This window comes from Eretmochelys imbricata, chromosome 1 (genome assembly GCF_965152235.1).
Source record: "Eretmochelys imbricata isolate rEreImb1 chromosome 1, rEreImb1.hap1, whole genome shotgun sequence".
Lineage (NCBI taxonomy): Eukaryota > Metazoa > Chordata > Testudines > Cheloniidae > Eretmochelys > Eretmochelys imbricata.
Window position 1 is genome coordinate 198,585,031 of NC_135572.1, and position 22,786 is coordinate 198,607,816.

General features: G+C 42.3%; 2 protein-coding genes across 2 annotated transcripts in view; both read right to left on the reverse strand.

The window, feature by feature from the left end:
• ADGRG7 (adhesion G protein-coupled receptor G7) overlaps positions 1 to 8,463 on the reverse strand; it is a 62,567-nt gene extending 54,104 nt beyond the window's left edge. Inside the window, exon 1 of the mRNA XM_077817548.1 lies at positions 8,343 to 8,463. Within this exon, the coding sequence (XP_077673674.1) occupies positions 8,343 to 8,463 (121 nt within the window). The remainder of the gene's footprint in view (positions 1 to 8,342) is intronic.
• Positions 8,464 to 14,443: 5,980 nt separating this feature from the next.
• On the reverse strand, positions 14,444 to 21,803 carry TMEM45A (transmembrane protein 45A). The gene is made up of 5 exons (XM_077807307.1): positions 21,614 to 21,803; positions 19,067 to 19,279; positions 18,087 to 18,271; positions 15,751 to 15,896; positions 14,444 to 14,537 (listed from the first exon to the last, which is right to left on the reverse strand). The coding sequence occupies exons 1-5, from the start codon at positions 21,801 to 21,803 to the stop codon at positions 14,444 to 14,446; spliced, it is 828 nt and encodes a 275-aa protein (XP_077663433.1).
• Positions 21,804 to 22,786: the final 983 nt, after the last annotated feature.

Consider the following 22,786-nt stretch of genomic DNA (forward strand, 5'->3'; position numbering starts at 1 on the left):
TCACCCTGGGCAGGTGGAGGGTCCGCGGCTCCCCCCAGCTGCCCAAGCTCCCCAGGCCACTCTTACCCATGTAGGCTCCAGATTCCGGCCTGGCCAGGGGTAGGGCCTCAGGGGCAAGAAGAGGGGCAGTGAGCCCGGCCAGGGGCGAAAAGTGGATGGGCCAAGCCCGTCGGCTTTCAAAAGTGGGAGGGGCAGATCGCATCATGGAATGGGCCATCCAAATACCCCAAGAAAAACTGCTTCAATATGGAAGTAACACCCCCTTTGACCAGACACCTCTGGTTGTCACCTACCACTAGAACCCATAGGGGATATCACTAAACAATTACTTGATGGGGACCATATCCTGAAAGAAATCTTTCCTGAACTTTCCTGGTCTTCAAGCAACCCCCCAACCTTGCCAAGCTCATCACTAGAGCCCTGTGCAAATACAGGAGACACAGACTGCTGTGTGGAAGGGACTCCCATCCAGGAGAGTGGGAGCCACTTGCACACACTAGCATGACCAGGGACAGCTGCCGGTGAGCCTGGTGCACACCGCAGTGGGCAGGAATGGGAGCAGTACAGCCACACTGGAGGAGCTGCCTGGGCTAGGCGCTGGCACCTGCAAGGGGTGGCCCAACATGATGCTGCCATAGGTGCCGACTCCGTGGGTGCTCCGGGTCTGGAGCACCCACGTAGAAAAATTAGTGGGTGCTCTGCATCACCGGCAGCTCCCTCCCCCGCCCCCCCCCACTCCAGCTCACCTCCGCTTCGCCTCCACCTCCTCCACGAGCACGCTGTGTGCCCGCTTTTTCCCCCTAGCTCGCAGCACTTGCGCCGCAGAACAGCTGTTTCACGGGGCAGGAGGGGGAATGCGGCGCGCTCAGGAAAGAGGTGGAGCCAGGGCAGGGATTTGGGGAAGGGGTCCAATAGAAGCAGGGAGGGGGCGGAGTTGGGGCAGGGACTTTGGGGAAGGGGTTGGAATGGGGGCAGGCCATGGGCGGGGAAAGGGTGGAGTCAGGGCAGGGCCAGGGACGGGGGGGCACGAGCACCTACCGGCACTGGGGAAAGTTGGCGCCTATTCTTATGTTCTATGGCTGCTTTCACTGCTGTGATTCCTGGTACAGTCCTGCAGCTCCACGGATATCTGCTTTATATCCGTGGATATCCGCAGCCATGGATATACATTTTGTATCCACACAGGGCTCTACTCATCAGAGAAGCAAGTTCCCCACACCAAGACACACCAACTCAGACCCTGCTAGAACAACAGATGCAAAAGTTATAGGCACATCTCCACTGCTACAATGATCAACACCCCCAACAGCACACCTTTCAAGATCCATGGTCCTACACATGCCTATCACAACATGTGGTGGTCTTCGTCCAGTGCACTAAATGCCCCAGTAACAACTATGTGGGTGAAACCAGACAATTACTCTGCTCTCAGATGAACTAACACAGAAAAAATGATAAAAGACAAAACCATAGTATCACCAGGGGATGAACACTTCACAAAGTGATCACTCTGTATCTGACTCTGCCATCCTCATCCTCAGAGGAAATCTGCACCACACCTTCAAAAGATGAGCCTTGGAGCTTAAATTCATAATTCATAAAATCATGGACTGAATAGAGACACTGGATTTATGGCCTTATAGAACAATCTATAACCCACTTAACACCCCCCCAGCTTTTTTTCCCCTCCCCTCACCACTGCACCCATGACTGGAAAGGTGTTAACAGGCCTCTTCCCTTTGAATGGTCCCTTAAATATGTGTTAACTACTAACACTAAACAATCCGTTCCACCATGTGTTTAGCTATGACACTTTGAGTAAATTTCCCAGACCTAAAGAAGAGCTCTGTGTAAGCTTGTCTCTCTCACCAACAGAAGTTGGTCCAATAAAACAGAGGTTCTCAGTCTTTTTCTTTCTGAGACCTTCCTAACATGCTATAAAAACTCCATGACCCATCTGTGCCACAACTGTTTTTCTGCATATAAAAGCCAGGGCCAGCATTAGGGTGTAGCAAGCAGGGCAGTTGCCCAGGGCTCCATGCCACAGGGGGCCCTGCGAAGCTAAGCTGCTCAGGCTTCAGCTTCAGGCCTGGGTGGCAGGGCTTGGAGTGGTGGTGCTTTGGCTTTCTGAGCCTCAGTGAGTCTTATGCCTACCCTGCTAGGCAGAGCCCCTGAAACCTACTTGTGGACCCCTAAGAGGTCTCGCACCCCTGGTTGAAAACTGCTTGAATAAATAGGGTGACCATATTTCCCAATGGGAAAATGGGACACAGCCCAGGGCTGGTCTGAGCTCTCCCACCTCTCCGCCTGAGCTCACCCAAGCCACTCACCCAAGGGCCCCACCCCCGCAAGGCTGGGGTTGCTGGAACCCTGCCTGCCCCCTCACCTCATGAGTCCTGCCTTCCCTTCTACAAGGGGCTGGCATCGCTGATCACCGCCCACACATTCCTCTGTACCGCACCCCTCTTTTTTGACAAAAGTTGGCATTTAATCAGTTGGAAAGAGCAAACAGGACAAATGCCCACTTTTGCCAAAAAAGTTGGGGTGACCAGGGCAGGGCTTAAAAAAGGGACTGTCCTGGCCAAAACAGGACATATGGTCATCCTAGCAATAAAAAGTATTATCTCACCTTGTGTCTCTAATATCCTGGGACCAACACAGGATAGTAACAATGATGAGAAGAGACATTCCTGCTCAAGAAGCTGATGGCACTAAGAACTCAGTCAGTATTAATTATATCCTTTTGTAAACTGGATAAAGCAGAAAGATATTATTATTACCTGGTTTAAACCTGAGGACAAGCTGCCAAATGCATAATATCCAAAGCACTGCAGTCACTATCCCAAAAATAATCACAATCAACGCGCTCCTGTCCCAGCGGAACGAAGGCATCTTGTGTATGCACTAAGCATGCCCTGCTATAAAATAATACTATCAATTCACTTCCTTGTGATGGATAAACTATTAACTATTTTCTCACCTTCAAGGGTAAAAATTTAACCCTCTCAGTTCCATTTTAAGGAAGTTTTTGACATGCAAAACCAGAGACAAGGTGGGTGAGGTAATATCATTTATTGGAACAACTTCTGTTAGTGAGAGAGACAAGCTTTGGAGCTTACAGAGATCTTTGAAAAGCTCAAAAGTTTGTCTCTCTCACCAACAGAAGTCGGTCCAATAAAAGATGTTACCTCAGCCACCTTGTCTCTCTAATATCCTGGGACCTACATGGCTACAACACCCCTGCAGACAAAACCAGGTCATATAAGCAAACCTTTCTAGCATTCTCCATCTGATGTGACAGCTCACTTTTCTGCTGTTTTCCTGGCATTAAGTCTTATGGGCTCCATGTGTTACTGGCAGAGGAAAGGAAGGGGGGGCTGGATAAACAGAAAAGGACAAGGAAAGAGGGGTGCCATTTAGGGAGGGTGGGGGGGTGCACGTCCAGTTTCAAACCACATTCAGGTGAAGTTTGCAGCAGGAGGGAAGATACTGCTCCTCCTCCTTCTCCTCCCCCACCTTACTCCCCAGCTCTCTGAAGCCTAGCTGCTTCTGTTCTCCCCCCACCATGGAGCCTGCTGGCCACACTGCTTGTGGGCCGGGAGTCAGCCTCTGGATCTGCTGAGCACAGCTGGGCGGGCGCTGATGTCGGGGTGTACCTGGTCCCTGCTGAGTTAGGGTGGGGGGACAAGGAGTCTGTCTGGGCTGCTGCCTCTGGCTCAGGAGTGGGAGCTGCAGTTACTGCTGTACTGAACAAGCTTTCAGGCTCCTGTTTGCTTAAAGAGACAGCATGCTGACACACTCAGGCGCACACACAATCTCCCACACATACTCTCTCTCTCACACACACACTTATATTCTTATTGTTGTCGTTACTTCTTGGTACTTCCTGTCGAAATGGACAGTGCACATATATTCTCTGTAATTTTATTCTTTCAAAGTTCGTAAAGGATTACAGTACTATTATTTTAATTTTTTGACTGGTCTGTGCATTTCATAATTTTATTTCTCTTATGCTTAAATTTAATTATTTGAGTAGTGAGTTCTAAAATGCCTAACCAGCTCTGGCCAGCCATTATCATTATTACTTTTATTACCATATTGTGCTTTGTCATTCATTATTTAAAGTGGTACAATCAAATAATAGTATCCTTCTACAATATAAATTTAGCTTGTACTCACCTGAGCCATGACAATTTAAAAAAAAAAAGTTAACTGAACACATAATTTACACACCATGCAGATAAAGGTTGCTTATTTTCAAATTGTATTTTTAATTGTATCTGTAAAATAACTTAAAATTCATACAAAAATAAATGTGGTTCCAAGTCTGATACTGTAATGGGGTGAATTCACCTCTCATGAGCGCCCCCTAGTCAAGCGAGTGCATGCCTGCAGTTTTCTCAATTTCCTCTGCTCATGGTGCCCCCTGTTGGCCGCTGCCCTCATCAAGTGTGTTTTTGGTCATTCAGCCCTCCAGCCAAGTCACATGCAGTCTGTGTGCAAAACAAACAAACCCCTTCCGGGCTATAAATCCAAAATGTCCTCAGTGTCCTGCAGCCCTTCCTGGGCTCAGTCTTCTAACAGTCCAACAGGGCCTGTTGTGGTACCCTCGGTTGGTGCGTCCTTCTCTGCAGCCCTCCCTGGGCTCAGTCCTTAACCAGTCCAATAGGACCCATCATGGTATTCTCACTTGATCCGGGTAGGTTGCATCACACCATCAACAAGTATCGCAACTTAAGATTTGGGTAAGTATAGTAGGTGCTGTGAGGAGTCCAGGTTCCTCTCCCTCGGATGAAGATAGGGAGTGCTCTCTCCTCCCCCTGCCCCTTTTACATCTCCTCTGTCATATAACAAAATGGGGAGAAGAAAGGAAGGAAAATGGCCTGGGTAGAAAAAATGGTTAGAGTCTGAAAATGGAGGCAAGAAGTGGACTGGGGGAGAGTGGCAAGTAGATATTAGGTGGGAGGGGATGAGGGAAGAAAAGAGATTTCCTTTCTCTCCTCTTCTCCATTCTCTGGGTATGTCTACGCTGCGAAGTTGTTGACAAAATTTTTGTCTTTCATGGGTACTTAAAAAAGCTCCCCTGCGAAAGACAAAAGTTTTGCCGATGCAAGTGGCAGTGTGAATGCGGCTTTGTCGGCAAGAGCGCTCTCCTGGAAGTATTTTGTCGACAAAAGAACTGACAAAGTACCAACAAAGAGCACACAGCCTTGTCACTAAAAGCTGCATGGTGTAGACAAGCCCTCGTCCTTCCCCACCCAATCAATCAATGTCTTCCCAAACACCACCAATTAATTTTTCCACCCTCAAATTGAAATCATTCATTCCATACACATCAAATAATTTTGCCCCCAATTAATTGCTCTGTTTCCCATCCACATACACACTGATTTCATCTTGCCCTTCTCCCACCCCCCACAAATGCTGTCATCATAGACTCCCTCGCAGACACCCCACATCCCAAACACACACCTCTCCCCAGATGCTGATGCAGCTCCGTCAGCACTGGGCTCCTGCTTCTTCCTTGGCTGCTCTCTCAGTTCCCAGTGTGAGGTTGAGTGGGGTTGGGTGGGGTGCAGCAGGAAGTCTCTGACCTCTCCCCCAAGCACATGGATGGCAGGAAGGAGTTTCAGCTCACTGTCTCTCACATGCACACACATACACACACTCTCTCTCTCTCCCCCAGGTCCCTGACCTACCTGGACGAGTTGGAGCAAAGGAGCTGCAGAGCCAGGTGAGGAGCATCTGCGGAGGGAACTCTGCCTGCTCTATGCACTGGGGGAGGAAGAAGCCCCTCAGTATGTGGAGCAGCTCCCATTGTCTTAACTCAGGAGGCCAGGGAGTGGGGAAAGGCAGCTCATCCGAGGGGATTTTCCCAGGAACTGATGGGTTCCCCCTTCCCCATGGCTATAAATGGTCTCAAAAAGTGGTTGGTCCATCATAATCTGGATGAAGCAGCTTCAGTAACAGTATTTTAATTTCAGACCTTGCTACCTGGCTCCATTTTTTTTTTTTTTTTGGCCTCTTGTGGCACCCCTCCCTCTTCTCCCCCAAGTACTACCCTCCTTCCTGTTAGAGGGTCTGAGAACCCACACGGTGTGGGGGAAACCCCTAGAGTGGACAGCTCTACCAGATTAGAGCATCCAGTAAGAACTATGTAAAGGTTAAATGGTCCAACACCAAGTCTCTGGGCTCTAAAGGAGCCCCAAACTTTGCATGCTGAGGTGAAAGATGTATTAGATAAGATTCTGGGGCCTCAAGACACTGCTGTCCCACCTCTGCTGTATTGTGAACAAACACAATGCACAGCTTTAGAGAAATATTTTCTCACAGTCACTATAATTACTTGGCCTGCTAACATCTAGAAAAGTTTCCATTTCCCTTCAGCAGAATCTGTAACTTTTAGAGGGTGCAGAATGCTATCCTTACACACTGTACTTATCCCTAACCTCTAGTACTCCCCACTGCTTATCTCAAAGAAGTTGATTTGTAAGTGATAAAATTTTACAACTAGAGCCAAAAGCTGCACAGAAGAGGTCCACCCTGATACTCTTCCATGGAACCTGGCATGCAGGTATGTTGAAGACACTAAGGTCAATTGGCTGTCAATTTCCCAGTTATCCCTTTCTTGAAGATGGGCACTACATTCACTTTTTTACTAGACAACAGGTATGGTACCAGACTCTCCTCATTCACTGAAGGCTGTTTCTAGAGCTTCAGGAATTCCTGCTGGTATTTTTTAGAAATCTCATATGCAATTATTTCAGACTCATGAATTCACAATGTATGATGTGGGCAGATAGAGGTCTGAGTGCTGACTTTATCCCTTTTAACTAGGGCTGTCAATTAATTGCAGTTAACTCACGTGATCAACTCAAAAAATTAATCGTGATTAAAAAAAAGGGCAAATATAGTGCCCATCTATAAAAAGGGAAATAAGGACAACCCAGGGAATTACAGACCAGTCAGCTTAACTTCTGTACCCAGAAAGATAATGGAGCAAATAATTAAGCAATCAATTTGCAAACATCTAGAAGATAATAAAGTGATAAGTAACAGTCAGCATGGATTTATCAAAAACAAATCATGTCAAACCAACCTGATATTTTTCTTTGACAGGGTAACAAGCCTTGTGGATAGGGGGGAAGTGGTAGACGTGGTATATCTTGACTTTAGGAATGCTTTTGATACTGTCTCGTATGACTGTGTCATACACAAACTAGGGAAATGCAACCTAGATGCAGCTACTATAAGGTGGGTGCAAAACTGGTTGGAAAACCATTCCAAGAGAGTAGTTATCAGTGGTTCACAGTCATGCTGGAAGGTTAACCTCGCAGGGATCATTTCTGGGTCCGGTTCTGTTCTTCATCAATGGTTTAGATAATGGCATACTGAGTACACTTATAAAGTCTGCGGACGATACCAAGCTGGAAGGGGTTGCAAGTGCTTTGGAGGATAGCATTAAAATTCAAAATGATCTGGACAAACTGGAGAAACGGTCTGAAGTAAATAGGATGAAATTCAATAAGGAAAAATGCAATGTACTCCACTTAGGAAGGAACAATCATTTGCACACATACAAAATGGGAAATGACTGCCTAGGAAGTAGTACTGCAGAAAGGGATCTGGGGGTCACAGTGGACCACAAGCTAAATATGAGTCAACAGTGTAACGCTGTTGGGAAAAAAAGCAAACACCATTCTGGGATGCATTAGCAGGAATGTTGTAAGCAAAACACAAGAAGTAATTCTTCTGCTCTATTCTGCGCTGATTAGGCCTCAACTGGAGTATTGTGTCCAGTTCTGGGAGCCACATTTCAGGAAGGAAGGGGACAAATTGGAGAGGGTCCAGAGAAGAGCAACATAAATGATTAAAGGTCTAGAAAACATGATCTATTGAGGGAAGATCGTAAAAATTGGGTTTGTTTAGTCTGGAAAAGAGAAGACTGAGAGGGGACAGGATAACAGTTTTCAAGTACATAAAAGGTTGTTACAATGAGGAGGGATAAAAATTGTTTTTCTTAACCTTTGAGGATAGGACAAGAAGCTATGGGCTTAAATTGCAGCAAGGGAGGTTTAGGTTGGACATTAGGAAAAACTTCCTGTCTGGGTGGCTAAGCACTGGAATAAATTGCCTAGGGAAAGGTTGTGGAATCTCCATCGTTGGAGATTTTTAAGAGCAGGTTAGACAATCACCCGTCAGGGATAATACTAGATAATACTTAGTCCTGCCATGAGTGCAGGGCACGGTACTATGTGACCTCTCGAGGTCCCTTCCAGTTCTATGATTCTATGATTTTTAGTATTTGACGTTGATAATAGGAGAAATGCCAAAGTGCGTACTTGGAAGCACAGTAGCAAAGGAATCCTCAGTTCCAACATGTGACGGAAGGTCTTCAGCTTGGGTGGCCTTGCTGGCTGGCTGCATGGTATGAGCAGGAAAGGAGAACACATAGCCTGCCATTCCCCTCTAACATGGTATTTGGCTCTTGTGGATTTGTGCTTTGTACAGATCCAGTGGCACTGCCTCCAAAATGCCTTCTTTCATCCCTGTGAACGGCAAGGAAGGTGAACTGGACATCAAGGCAGAATTGGCATTCAGGAAGTTGCCAGTCAATCAACTCTGTCCTCAGAGGGCATCAGACTTGTAAAAACACACACTCCTCTATACAGTCAAGCCTTTCCACTGAAGACATGACAGACTTCAGCAATGCATAAATCAGTTTTATTTAAATAAAATTACAGGCACGTCTTGTTTGTTATGAACTATTGTGTTTTTTTTTTTAAAGGCACCAATATTTAACAATAACTTAAGGTTTCAGTAAAGCACTATATTTTTCAAATGGTATGTGTGTAAACCCGGCATACTTCCATCCCTTCCCTGCATTCAAACAGAAACTATTGATAAAGGAATGCCAAAGGTCATATTTCTTTAGTGTTAACAGAGAGTAGTGTTCAAAACATAACCAATCAGGAACAGCCTTTGAAGACACCCGATGAATCTTTCTGCTTTAAAAAAAATTCTTCCTAAAAATATACTGCTTGGTTTCTTTCCTTTTGTTATTATAACAATACTAGACAGTTTGAGAAAGTGACTGCACCTTTTTATATTATCGATACTCTAAATAATTAGAGTTTTCCCTTCGCTTTTACTTGTATTTGATCATTTTAATACCAGACATTTGTACAGAAATTCAAGAAGTCTTAAAATTTGAGGCTCTAGCATCTGTTTTTTCCATGTGTCTCCAAATTTGAGACATTTAAATCATCAAATAATTGTGCATGTATTGAAGTTAGTTTCTTATTTTTCTTATCATTTGAAAGTAGGCGTTATACTGCAGTATTCATGGGGTAAAGAGACAAAAGCATCACTGAAATAATATTTATCATTCTCACCTTAAGTCAGTGGATGTTGAGGTCTCACCACTTAGTAGGATCAAGCCTTATGTGTTAACAACTACTCACAATGAACCATGAGAAGCCAGTAAGTTACTAGCTTTAGAGTAGAGATGGGCCTGAGCTGAAAGATTCAGATCTGGATTTTGAACATTTTAAGGTTTGGGGTGCAGGTGTATTCAGCTCTGCGGTTTTGATTTGGTCCATTACAGAGTTCGTGTCAGCCTTGATATTAAGGTTCAGATTCCAACATATGCCAATGCTTGTATTTGTTGAGAGGTAGGGTATAAATTCAGTTCCATCTTTACAGTAGAGTAAGAAGCTTGTCTACAAGACAGATTTGGTAAAGACAGCATGAGATAGGGGAAGAAAAACTTGGAGGGAAAATTATTGAACATCCTGAACACTTTAAAATCTGTTTTTATTTTGCCTCTTTGTAATGCCATCTTTAGTAAAAGGAGGTATTTTGTGCATAAAATGAATGATAGGATTAGTTACAAAAAGTGCTGACTTCTAACTTCTAAATTGGAATTCTGGAAGTGTCATTTCTGGAGATTTCTATCTGCCTAAAACAGACAAAATGTACCCAGCAAACTTGGTCATCCAATTCTCAGACACCTGAATGGATCACTCACTAAATCTAGCACAGGGAGCTGTACATGTCCCTTCTCAGCAGATTGTGAATCATATCTGATTTTTCCCTCACAACAACCTATGGCATTATCACCACTGATGGAATTATGCCAGGGTTTAATTACCTGAACTCTGGTAATTCCAAGAGTTCAGTGTCAGAATTCTAGGGCTGAGACAGGGAAAGGAGGAGCAAAGAGGCATCCACTTTTAGGGTATGTCTACATTGCCCCTCCAGAAAAGTGTATTCTTCATTTGGTTAGCTAATCCACATTGGATAACTCAGGTTAGAATAGCAATTAAGACACAGCAATGCTGCTTTTAACTCTGGTTAGCACCTTGAGTTCAACCCCAGGCTGCCCTATGGACATTTTTTTTTATTATGGTCATTGTCTCTGGTTCAATGACAACCACACTGAGCCAAATCTTCTGCTGGTGTAAACAGACAAAATTCTTTTGAACTCAATGGAGCTGCCTTCATTTATGCCCGCAGAAAATTTTATTTTCATGAGGCTCCACTAGTGTAATTAATGGGAGAATATGGCCCTTCGAGTGCCACAAAAATCCTAGATTTGCAGAGTGGGGTAGGTATCACTTCCTCCTGAGTTTCAACTGCACTATGAAGGTAATGTCATGGACTGCAGTATGACTAAGCCCTGCTGATATGGAAATGCCCATATATAAAATGGGAGCAATGACACCTAACTCACAGGAGTATTGTGAAGCAGACTTCATTAAGGTTTGCAAAGAGTTGCAAAAGCCTCCAGTGAAAGGCACTACAGAAGAACAAATGATTATTTAGCAATGGATACCAACTGTAAAGTTTGGATCTGGATCTAAACTTTCCCATCTCACAGTGATGGGTAGTATAAGAATTTAGATGGAAAGTTTGGGAGTGTTCTGTTCCAAGGTTTTGATTCAGGTTCATATTTATTAGTAATCAATAATTATTCTCAGATCTAGAGACAAGTAGCAAGATACTTGGTGGGGACCAGAAGTAATTCAAAGTGACCATCTAAAATCTTTTATATTGAAAAAAATACTCCAAGCAAACTGCATCCTTTAACGTTTCCAGTGCTCAGTGAGTTACTGCCCTCTTCTCCTGCTTACATGGTCCCTTCAGATCAGGGCTTGAGGCACATTAACAGTTTTACAGTACTAAGTATGGTTATTGGCAGGGCAATGAGAACGCTTGCATTGCTGCTGCCTGTGCTGTACCTGAGCAAAGTGCTTAACGGTCAATTTAACATGTGCACCATTTTTAAATTTAGGTCAGAGTTAAAGATTTTAAAATGTAGCTTATATTAGAAAAGCTCTGAAAAGCCGGAAATTCTAAAGTGACCAGCTCCAACCTTTAAAGAACTGGCAGCTGAAGGGAAGATTCCCTGAAAAATTTAGTCTATAGTATATTTGTGTGCATTTAAAGATAAAGTAGCTATAGGTAAAGGGTCTTGAGCTTTTCTCCTTATCCTTGGGTTTCCTTACAGCTATAAACTACTTTAAATAATAGTTTTATATAGGCTTACTGTAATTAGCTTTATTTAAGCTATACTTTTTTTCTGCTTTATATCGAAGAGACAAGGATAAATTCAGATGAAGCCCACAAATTTAGGTCCAGATCCTGCCGCCCTTACTCACCTCCATCAGTGAGTATGACTGCTTACATAAGGACTGCAGAACTGGGATCTTGCCTTGGAGTGTCTGATGAAAACATGAGAGCACTAAGAGAAAAAAAAGTATGTCTCTAGTTTCAGACTCAGTGGGCTGGAATTTTTACATTACATTACTGTCCAACTGGAATTTTTACATCACATTACTGTGCAACATCCTGTTTTTAAATGCAATGTGTATAATATATAAATATTAATATTTTAAAAGGATGTATTCTGAAAGCAAGAGGCTCCTTTTGCAGAGTAACTGCCCTACAGTTGATGGCTGCTGTGTATCACTGCCTTCAGAATTCCTGTTGTACTCACTTATCTGGCAGTGGAACCTACAATAACAGCAACTGTTTACTCCTGGGGGAATTTTGCGTCACTGTGCGTGCACAGAATTCATGTCCCCCGCAGATTTCTTTGCTTCTCTACAGAAAAATGACTTCTGGCAGGGAAGCCACAAGAGCGGTCATGTGCCCCTTCCCAGCAGTGCAGGCAGGTCAGTTTGGGCAGCCGGTAGAAACGTAAATCACTGCCGGGAGGGGGATACACGTGAGAGAGAGAGAGAGACACTCTGTCCCTCTCACTTGCTGTTGCAGCATGCTCAGCATGGAGGGGCAGGCTTCGGGGTGTTTCTGAGGAGGTAAGCATGGGGCAGGCTCTGTCCCCTCAGGCAGAGCAGAATGTAGCAGCCTGCCTGCTTAGTGTTCCCATTGTCTTTGTGAATTTCCCCAGGAGTATAAAACAGGTGTAAAAGTGTTAAGGCTTCTTTACATTGCCAGAGTGCCCAGGATAAAAGACAGTATGGCCTTATAAATGCTGATTGTGCTTTAGTAATTAGAACTGCTCTAAATTTTTGGACTGAAAAAATTTCCTATCACAATGTGCTCCATGAACTGTTGGCTAGTGACCTTTCAGAGATAGTTAGTAGCCAACATAAATTGTGAGTTTGATTCCCCTGCCCTTACTTGGTCTTCATTTGCCTATGTTGTAACACTGAGCATATGGCTGCATATATTTGTTGACTTGAAATAAAGGGTCAAACCTAGCTACATTACTATTAGGCAAGGTGATTTGTTCCCCACTCCCATTCTCTATCCATTATATTGCAGTTTAAATAAATTACCAAAATAATTGGAACCAGAGTGATTATATTGCATTATTTTGACAAATAAAATATGCAGAATTTTAAAATATTGTGAACAGAGTTTTTAATTTTTTGTTGCCGAATTCTCCCAGGAGTAATTGTTGCTGAATGGCAGATGTCCAGTCATGACCAATTACTACTATAGGCTTTTTGAAGAATGAGTTGTGTTACAGATGTACTTCAAGTATTGAACCCCCTGGGGGCAGTATGCTTCCATGCAATAAGGCTCACTAATGTTCTTTGCCATGTATTAGTCATTTCCTAATCCTACAATTCATATTGGAATGTATCCTTACTGCAGCAGGAGTGGAAGAAACCTGGCACCTCACAGAATCATTTGTACAATACAAATTACTATACATTCAGAAATGCACAAAGAAGCCTGCGGAGTTGATTTTAAAATGATCACTGTGTGCATGTGTCCATACCGCACTCTGTTCTACAATGATCAACATCCTCCAAGAGAGTGCACAGAGATCAGATCAGGTCCCTCAGCTGCAGACTGCATCCAAGCACATATGCTGCCATTGCTGAGCACAGCATGTGGATTTGTGCACTGCATCCAGTCATGTGACTGCCCCAGTGCCTTACTGAAATCCCACCAGATTGCAGTATGGGAAAGGAGCTGAATTTAGGGTACAGAGTTAACTTGGACGCCTGATGTTGCTCTGTTTGACACACAGAAGCCTTTCTATAAAAGGTTGCTATACTTGCTGTGAACAGCGATGTGGAACTAAGGGTGCTGGGAGTGCTGCAGCACCCCCGCACCCCCGGCTTGATGTAAGGTTTCCATCATATACAGGGTTTACAGTTTTGTTCAAAGGCTTTCAGCACCCCCACTATGAAAATTGTTCCAATGCCCCTGGCTGTAAAGTAGGGTCAATGTACTGCTTGTCAAAGCACAGGGGTGATAGGAGTGTCAAGTCACTGCAATGAGTAACTTCCCCTCATGATGAGCAATCCCAGTGGTCATTTCTACACTTATTTGATCTCCTTGCAGAAATTTGGTAGAGCACATGTTGTAACGAACAAAGGATAGACTGTGTAGATAAATGCTACATGGGTTTGCAATTTGCAGTTTTTTGCAATTTCATTTGAAACTACAAGCAAAGATATCCTTCAATATACTTGACAATGCAGATGTAGGTCTCCATCAATAATGTGCTTATTCCATTGTTTTAAAGTTCTGTACAGTTATTTTATGTACATGGCTGGCAATTCAGCAAATTTAGCTTTTTTGACATATTTATATTTGGAAATTTGCCAGTTTCTCCAACAGCAGGAGGAGAACATGTTGCTCAGCTATTAATGGGCTGAATTGATTTTTACTTGACAATGTCACCCCATCCAATCTAAGTTCAGCTAATAGGAAAATATTTTTCCACTAAAGCGTGTGATGAACAATGTACTAATGGAAACACCACAAATTAATATCAGGCCTACACTCTGCAAATAAGAATCTAATTATGTAGAAGTAAGTATACAGTACTTTATGGATGATACTTGCATAGCGAGTTATATGAAGAACAAACAAAATGGTAAACTAGTCTAGAAATGAGGTAAAAATTATCTTAATGGTGAAGAAGGCAAAGTGGTAAAACAGAATTTATACAAAACTAGATTTCGTCTTCTGATTCCTGATCTCGTTCAGATGTTTTCAGTAATCCCATCTCCACGGACTGGGCCTGTTTAATCTTTGAACGAACTACCCTGGAGACAGTGGGGGGACAGAAAAGAAGAGGTTTGCCACATAATTTTACATTCTAACCTAAACAATGAGTCAAATGCTGATCTGGTTATTGTTACAGGGGACACAAAGTTAATCATTTTTATCATCAAGGAGCCAAAACGACTGATTTATGAGGAAAAACTGGAAGAACTAAATATGGCCAAAGGATGACCAAGCAGGGATATAATTGCCTGCAAGAATGGAAAAGGGTATAAACATCAAGGAAGATGATACAACAGGTAGATGGGCTAGACATTGCTGTCACAGTGATCAAGCCGGATTCCTCCAATATACCATTCCACAGAAAATCAGGACTTAAGTGGGGGTTTTGTCAGATTAAACACTGTGAGACCAGGCACATGGCTATAGTTAGGAATAATGGGATAAAACTGGCCAAAAGAAAATTTAGTCAGGAGAAAATATTAACAACGAAGTCTGTTTGGTCTGTGCAATAGTCTCCAAATGAAGTGGTAATAGCCATCTGTCTTGAGCCATTTAAAACTGGCACAGACAAGCACTATTTGTCACCACACTGTAGGGACTGCCCCTATCTTTACTCTCAGAGATCTGGAACTGTGGTTCTCAACTAGGGGTACGCGTATCCCTGGGGGTACGCAGAGGTCTTCCGGGGTACATCAACTCATCTAGATATTTGCCTAGTTTTATGACAGGCTACATAAAAAGCACCAGCAAAGTCAATACAAACTAAAATTTCATACAGACAGAATGAGAAAGTAAGCAATTTTTCAGAAATAGTGTGCTCTGACACATTTTGTATTTTTATGATTTTGTAAGCAAATAGTTTTTAAGTGGAGGTGAAACTTGGGGTACCAAAGACAAATCAGACTCCTGAAAGGGGTACAGTAGTCTTGAAAGGTTAAGAACCACTGATTTAGAAGGTATTTTCCAGCTCTCATTTTTGTAATGCAATTCTAAACAATGTCAAAAGTAGCTCAATTTACATGAGATGCCAGTTAACAGTGGTGAAACACCATTCTGTTCACAAAGTACTTATTTTCCCTTTCACTGGAATGATCAGTTATGTAATGGCCGTGAATGAGCAAAGCCTATCTTTATTTTATCGGGGCGGGGCCGGGGGGCCGGGACGGATTTTATCCCATGAGCCTAAAATCTTACACTCATGCTGCAACTGACACATGGTTCTCCAAAATTTTAGTTCTATAGTTAACTTACCAGCTGACAATACTGTAATTCACTGCAAGTATAAGAAAAGCAAAGGCATAATGCCAGCAATAGCACATTGTCAAGAACATCATATTATTGTGATCCATTTGGTTCCATTCCAGTCTCCCATTTGGAGGATAAAGTACAAAACCAATCTGTAATTAAATTAAATTTATTTAATAACATTCATTTGACATTTGTTCTGAGCCATACCATGCATTATATGTCGGGCATAGGTCATATGGCAAATGTTTGAGGATTGTTTTTAAGTGTATTGAAGATTACATCTAAGAACATTATAACAAAACAATTTTACAGCATCATACTTAAATTAGATTATTTCTAAAACTGCACAAATACTAGCCCTTATTGCACTCCCCCTTCTTCAAAAGCCTGGTTATCAATAAGCTTCTGTTGCGGGATGGGGACAATAATCAGGTTACATTGCAAACAATAATGGTTGGATTTTAATTATTTATTCATTTCAAGAGAGGGGACTTTAACTTACATATTTTCATAGTTTCAGTGTCACTTTTTATTAAATCAGTAAAAACTAATAAGAACAGTATGTGTTCTATAGACAGCGAGTGAGATTTCTTTCCAAAATATTACAAAAATTTAACACACTTATCCAAGCTAGTGCCCCTTATGATGGTGACCTTTTTTTGAGGCATGGACGCCAGTCTATTAGGAGCAACAGCCATCAGATGCTAGCTATTGCTACTGTTGAGCAGGGTTTCACTTAAACAGTACTGGTTCCTTAGGCTATCTAGTCCCTCTAGCATCAGCTCTCAACAGTCTGGCTGAGAACATCTGAGGTGGATTGACTGTATTTTGCTTCACCTGCAGAGAATCTGATGAATCAAGGCATTGGTGATACAAAAGGAAAGCTCGCTCATCTTGTACAAATTTGCTACTCAGCAGTCAGTATGTGGCATTTGATCCACACAAAGAATTCACGTCTGTCATGCAAGTGTCAGAAAAGTGTGAAAAAAGCCACCCTTGTATCTGAGAACTCTTCTGTTTTTCTATTTAATTCCTTGTGTTGCCTTGTCTAGGACAAGATAGGCAAGGAAATCTAAATGACTACATCTAACTATTCCGTCGTGAAACTTTTTAGTCAAGAGAGAAAACTCATGGAGCAACAAAACACAGCAGTAAGTTCTGAGACACTGGACATTTTTCTTGAGCTCAATTATGGAAAAGTTTGCAACTGAAGAGGTTTTTTTTTTTTGCTAGTGCAAGTGTTTAAATATTTGATTTGGTGCTAAATGTCTAGTTCTTCTAAAGAAGCCCCGCACATTTTCATTCACCGTGTCCGGCCAACGTGTTTAAAAAAAAAAAAAAAAGGAAGCCAGTCTAGACATAGTGGAAAGAAAAGTTACTGTAGCAACCACAGTTCTCCAGCATAAGACTGCTGATATTCCTACTTCTGTTATTAGACAGCAGTGATTTATGCAATGAGTATTTACCATTTCTCACACGAGTACACTGTCCTGAGTACACTGTAACTGGTGTATGGCTACTAAACACCAACTAAGTATATGGAATGACAGAATGGTGACAGGAATGTCTATTAGACTTTTAAGAGGTAATGCTAGTGACTGATGCTAGTGCCCATATTGCTGAAGTATTAAAGTTTGGGGCACTTGTTTTACCTGTTCCACTGCCAAAGTTTTGAAACTGGCAAGCTGTGCTTGGAGTGATGAATCAGGATTTAGAGTGATCACTTGAGATGTTTTTTAGGAAACAGAGAGATGGGACCAATCCAACACATTCAAAATACTTCTCCCTTTCCTTCCTCTTTACAGCAATGCCAATGAATTGTTCACATGGCCTTTCCTCCATCTTGTACCTTGACTGTGCTTTGATGAACATTTACTTATTAATTTTCCTGCAGATTTTCTGAATTGTGGACTAACTTTATCTGTAAAAAACATTGCATTCATGTAGCACCACTAAGTAACCGTTGGTTTACATAGTTCATACAGTATTTTCTAGGGTTGGGACTATCTAGTCATTACAGCGAAGGACTGAAGCTGAACTCCTGGGTTCTATTCTTAGTTCACTCATTGAGTCAATGTCTGGCTTTGGGAAAAGAGATGTACTGGTAAAATGGCTTCCCCATCTGTAAAATGTGTACTAAGCACTTCTATATCCTTGCAGGGAAATTCAGGATTAGTCGTTATTTATGAGTGGTTTGAGATCTGTGCATAAAAGGCACTGTGTAAATGCATAGTAGGTCATATCTGAAGTACCAGCATGCCAATGGAGAAGCAGCAAAGGGATAAAGCAAGTATTACAGTCAAAGGAGGGAATCCTAATAGCTGGAAACATTGACTCACCTGCCAGAGCCAGCTACCTTGCAGAATGCAGAGACTCGTCCGGAGCATCTCAAGGACAATGCTGCCACGGAAGAAGACTTCCAGAAATATGCAAAAGGCTGCTCCAAAGATAGCCACTAAAAGTAACTGATGAACGTGAAAATCCAGCATGGCTCGCCCATGTATGTGGTAATAAAAGAGAAAACCTGTGACAACATAGGAACTGATCAATCTTTTAAGAGAGAATAGTACAACACCAGGCATTTGTTTTAATGATGCCCAACAGTTCCCCTAATCTCCCACTAGAAACTGTGAACTGTTCCTTCTGTATCAAGCTCCCTTTAAAATGTTTATTCCAAAGTGAGTTAAGCTTAGAAATGCACAAAGGTAATACTTATATTATGGTAGTACCCAGAGGCCCCAATCGGGATTAGGCTCCTTTGTACTATAAGACGGAAGCAGACACAAAAGGAGGGAGAGGGGGAGACATGTAATTGTACATACATACATGCTTTTATAATCAGGTTACAGTTACATAGTCAGAACACCATATAACACTGAGGCTGGGTGCAGCCAGTTTGGAGGACAGCAGGAAAAGGGTGTTGATTCCTCACCACATTTCCTATGTGACTCTCCCCAAAGCCCAGCCCACTACTCTGATTGGGAAACAGGGAGGGGATTTGGCCTATAATCCTTAATTAAAAACGGGATTAACATAAAATGTTACTAAACTGTCTCTAAAGCATAACAAAGGTGATGCTATAATACACTCATTTTGTTTTCCGTACACTTAGTTAAAATCTAGACAGATCAAGGCTGAGATTTTTCAAAGGCGCTTAAGGGAGTTAAGTGCCCAACTCCTATTAAAATTTGGGAACTTAACTCCCTTAGGCTTCAGTTTCAGTCCAAATAATTGCTTCTTTAATAATAATACATAATAATATATTTGGTTGATTGGCTCCTTATTTTCCTCCAGGTTCTGAACACACAAGTAAACTCACCTTCAATGAAAACTGCTAATGAAAGCATCATCCTATCCAAGGCCACTGGCAATGCACTGGTGCCATGAGCCACAATGTCAACCAGCCCTGAGATGCTGTAGAAGAGATACATGGTGGCATGCTGCCAGTTCATCAAGTGATCCCAGTGTTTTTCCTCATAATTATACAACTTCAGATGAGGCCCATCAGGAACAAACTGCTCAGCTAGCATACCTGCATATGAAATAACAGGGGAAGCATTGGTGGCTATCCTGGAGCTTAATTAGGGCACAGACGGATTTTAAGTCTTTAGCCATTCAGTAAAGACAGTACTTTACTCAGCAGCAGCAGCAGGCCAGTCCTGCTATTGTCCTGGTATCATGCAGCCATTAACAGTGCAGATCACCACTTTATGTTGCTTTCTAATCAAACATTTGCTATAGTCGGTGATCATCTGACTAAATCTTTAACAATCTTTTTCTCTGGATACACAGTGGTTTAAGAATGGGTTTCACATCTCTTAATTCCTTAGATTAGAACCACAAGTTCAAGTCCCAGCAGGGACACTTTAGCCTTTCACCCCTCTGCAGTACATACAGTGGTATGACAAATAGTTGACTTCCAGGGGACCTTTCCTATGATGCCTTAAAGGCAAGGGTCCGTCTCTGCTGTGTATGAGCACTAAAGCTCCACGGGGACTTTTTGCTAAACGTAGGGATTTACAGTGCTTTTTTTGGACAGCCCCTCCCGCCCGAACACAGTTGTGTAGCTACAACCCTCCATCCCAGTGAAGGCTGCATTTCAGTGATATTTTGAGTGTACATGGTAGTTTGTGAAGCACTTTGTGTTGAGACACTCTATACATGTAAATATATATTTTAAACTGAAGATTATATGCAGCATAATGGATCCCACTATCCCCCTACAGGATACAAGTTTTTATATTAAGGGGCAAATGCACATTTTTTCCAAATTTGTTTCAGTGCCATACACATCCACGTACTCCAACACTGGTGCTTTCATTCCTTCACCCTCAGTCTTTCCTCTCCATTCTTTGGACTGAGAGCTAAGTTACAATACAGTAAAACAATACATTGCTGCAGCAAAAAAGAAAGCACTGATTTAGTATTTTGCATTCCAACATAATATCAGCTCTACAGATCTCACGGTGGATCTGAAGAGAATTTTTCTATCAGGGGATAATATATAATTGTACATATTTGCTCTCAGAGTATCTCAAATTATGTACTGTACATACAGCATCACTGAAGTGCAGCCATCTCTGGGATGGAAGGCAGTAGCCAACTGGAGATGTGGAGTGTGGGAACAAGCAGGAAGGAGACTGTGACAGAGCAGAAGAGGACAAAGCCCATGTCTTATTAGAAATACCATGGAATCTTTATTATCCCTACAAAGCAAATAGCTAAAAGTAACATTGTGGCCCCATTTCAATATCTAAGTCTTGAGACCACACACAGTGAGTTCCCAAATACTCAAGTTACCTGCTTCCTAAGGGAAAACTGCTAAATTAGACTGTACTGTGATTTGAACGAGGCAAAGGTTTCAAATCAGCTGCTTAGTCCACTAAGCCATCGGTCTGGCTTTTATTTTGCTTTGTTTCTAAGCCATCTCATAACAGAATGCGAAGTGGCAATCTCAGGTAGTGATTCTGCTGCTCAGAAGGTTTGGTTCTTTTAAAAAAGGGTAGATATTTTCACTTCTGAGTTTCACCAGGTAGACACAAAAAGAAAAGGAGGACTTGTGGCACCTTAGAGACTAACCAATTTATTTGAGCATAAGCTTTCGTGAGCTACAGCTCACTTCATCGGATGCATTGGTAGACAGCATTCTATATTCACATGTTATATTAATAATTCAGTGGAGGCCAGTGACATCTGAAAGCTGGTAGGTGCTCACAGCAATGGGCAGAAATCATAATGAAGTACATTCAAAAAGGGCAAGCACTGCCCACCCTGCCTGCGGTTGCCAGTTTGCATATGAGAGCCCCAGGTCAATGACCACACATTTGTACCACAACCTCTATCCCAACCCCTGAATTGGCAAACTGATATATGTAGAGAGTGTGCGGATCTTAAAGGGGCTTCAAAATTCAGCTTTAGACAGGAAACATGTTACAACCTTAAGTATGGAATGACTGAATGTGACTCCAGTTATTCATAGACTATAAGGCCAGAAGGGACCATTAGATCATCTAGTCAGACCTCTGTATATATGTCTTCCACAGGCCATGAAATTTCACCAAGTTACCCCTGTATGAGCCCAATAATTTGTGTTTGGCTAAAGCATATTTTCTAGAAAGGCCTCCAGTCTTGATCTGAAGACATCAAGAGGTGGAGAATCCACCACTTCCCTTGGTAGTTTGTTCTAATGGTTAATCACCCTCACTGTTATTATGACATTAATTCATAGGCTTTAGTTTCTTTTTTTAAAACAACGACCAGCTCTATAATAAAACTGACAGTAAATAGATAATTTTAAAAGATAAAAATATTAACTAGCATAGCCCTCATCTTTTTATTCTCTCTTTAAAATCAGAGTCTGACTTACCAATCAGGGCAAATACTGCTTTGACGATCCCCTCAATAAATTCCAAGCGCTGAAATCCTGCCCTGGAACCAAGGTAACAAGCATTCTTGTTCTTTCGACAGACATACTTTAGCGGGTACTTCACTGACCACCACAAGCCAAAGAGGAGGAAAAAACTTCCAGGCAGAGCATGACCTTTGAAATTGCCCATGTCTCTCTATAATGCAAAAACCTGAAGAGAAACACAGATTGCTGAGTAAGGTATTTCTAGGAAGACTATCAGTTATAATTTGATATATGTAGGCTTCAATTTTCAAAGGATCCTAAAGGAGTTAGTTGTCCAAATACCACTGAATTTCAGTGGTCTTTGGGTGTCTAATTCCCTTAGGCTGCTTTAAAAATCCTAGCCCGAGTCTTACAAGTTTACATAATTTTGCAAAATGAGAAGGATTATAAAATTTCCAGAACTGGTCGCTCTAAGACAAAAAAAGTTACACACAACATTCCAGGTGTTGAGATTATACTGGCAAAGAGATCAGTGAAAGATAGTATAAATACTTAGAGCCCATTTCTGCCCCCTGCCACCCACTAGTGAATGCTAAAACAACAATGCCATTCAGGTCAGCAGATTTTGGAGCAAATATGGATTAGATTTTTCACTCTCGCAATAATGATCATAGAATTCCCATCGTATGCAGTCAATCATATATAAATAGAAAACGAAGGCTCTAGAATCTTTCCCTTCTCCTTCTTAAATACCACCTTATACAGCCATTTTCCAGCTGTGGTCTGTGATCCACAAAGTACACATTGACTGCCCACGTAATGTTGGCTGGTCACGTAGTGTCAGCTCTACTTGTTTCCAACTGCTAAACTCCATTACACGCTAAAAATACATCAGATACCTTCCCAATATTACCTTTTCATGGAACCAGTGGCTGAAGAGGTCACAAGGATGTTGCCCAGTTGCATGTGGAGGGGAGGAGACCCACATAGTCACAAACGGGAAGGGAAGAGATCCTTGAGGCAGCCTACTAGCATTTGTTCTGCCCTGTGAGAGCATCAGAGAACCCCTGGGCTAGAACAAAGGAGTCCCGACCCACACAGAAATCACATTGGAGTGTGTACAAAGGAAGTAAAAAAATGTGTCTAACATAGAGGAAAGATCTGTGAGATAGTTATTACCAAACTATC

Coding starts and splice junctions, on each gene's coding strand:
- TMEM45A (XM_077807307.1), bottom strand. CDS start 21,803: ATGGGCAATTTCAAAGGTCATGCTCTGCCTGGAAGTTTTTTCCTCCTC. Junction 18,272..19,066: donor ATTAGCAGTTTTCATTGAAG/GTGAGTTTACTT, acceptor ATGTTGTCACAG/GTTTTCTCTTTTATTACCAC. Junction 15,897..18,086: donor AAGGTAGCTGGCTCTGGCAG/GTGAGTCAATGT, acceptor ATTTAATTACAG/ATTGGTTTTGTACTTTATCC.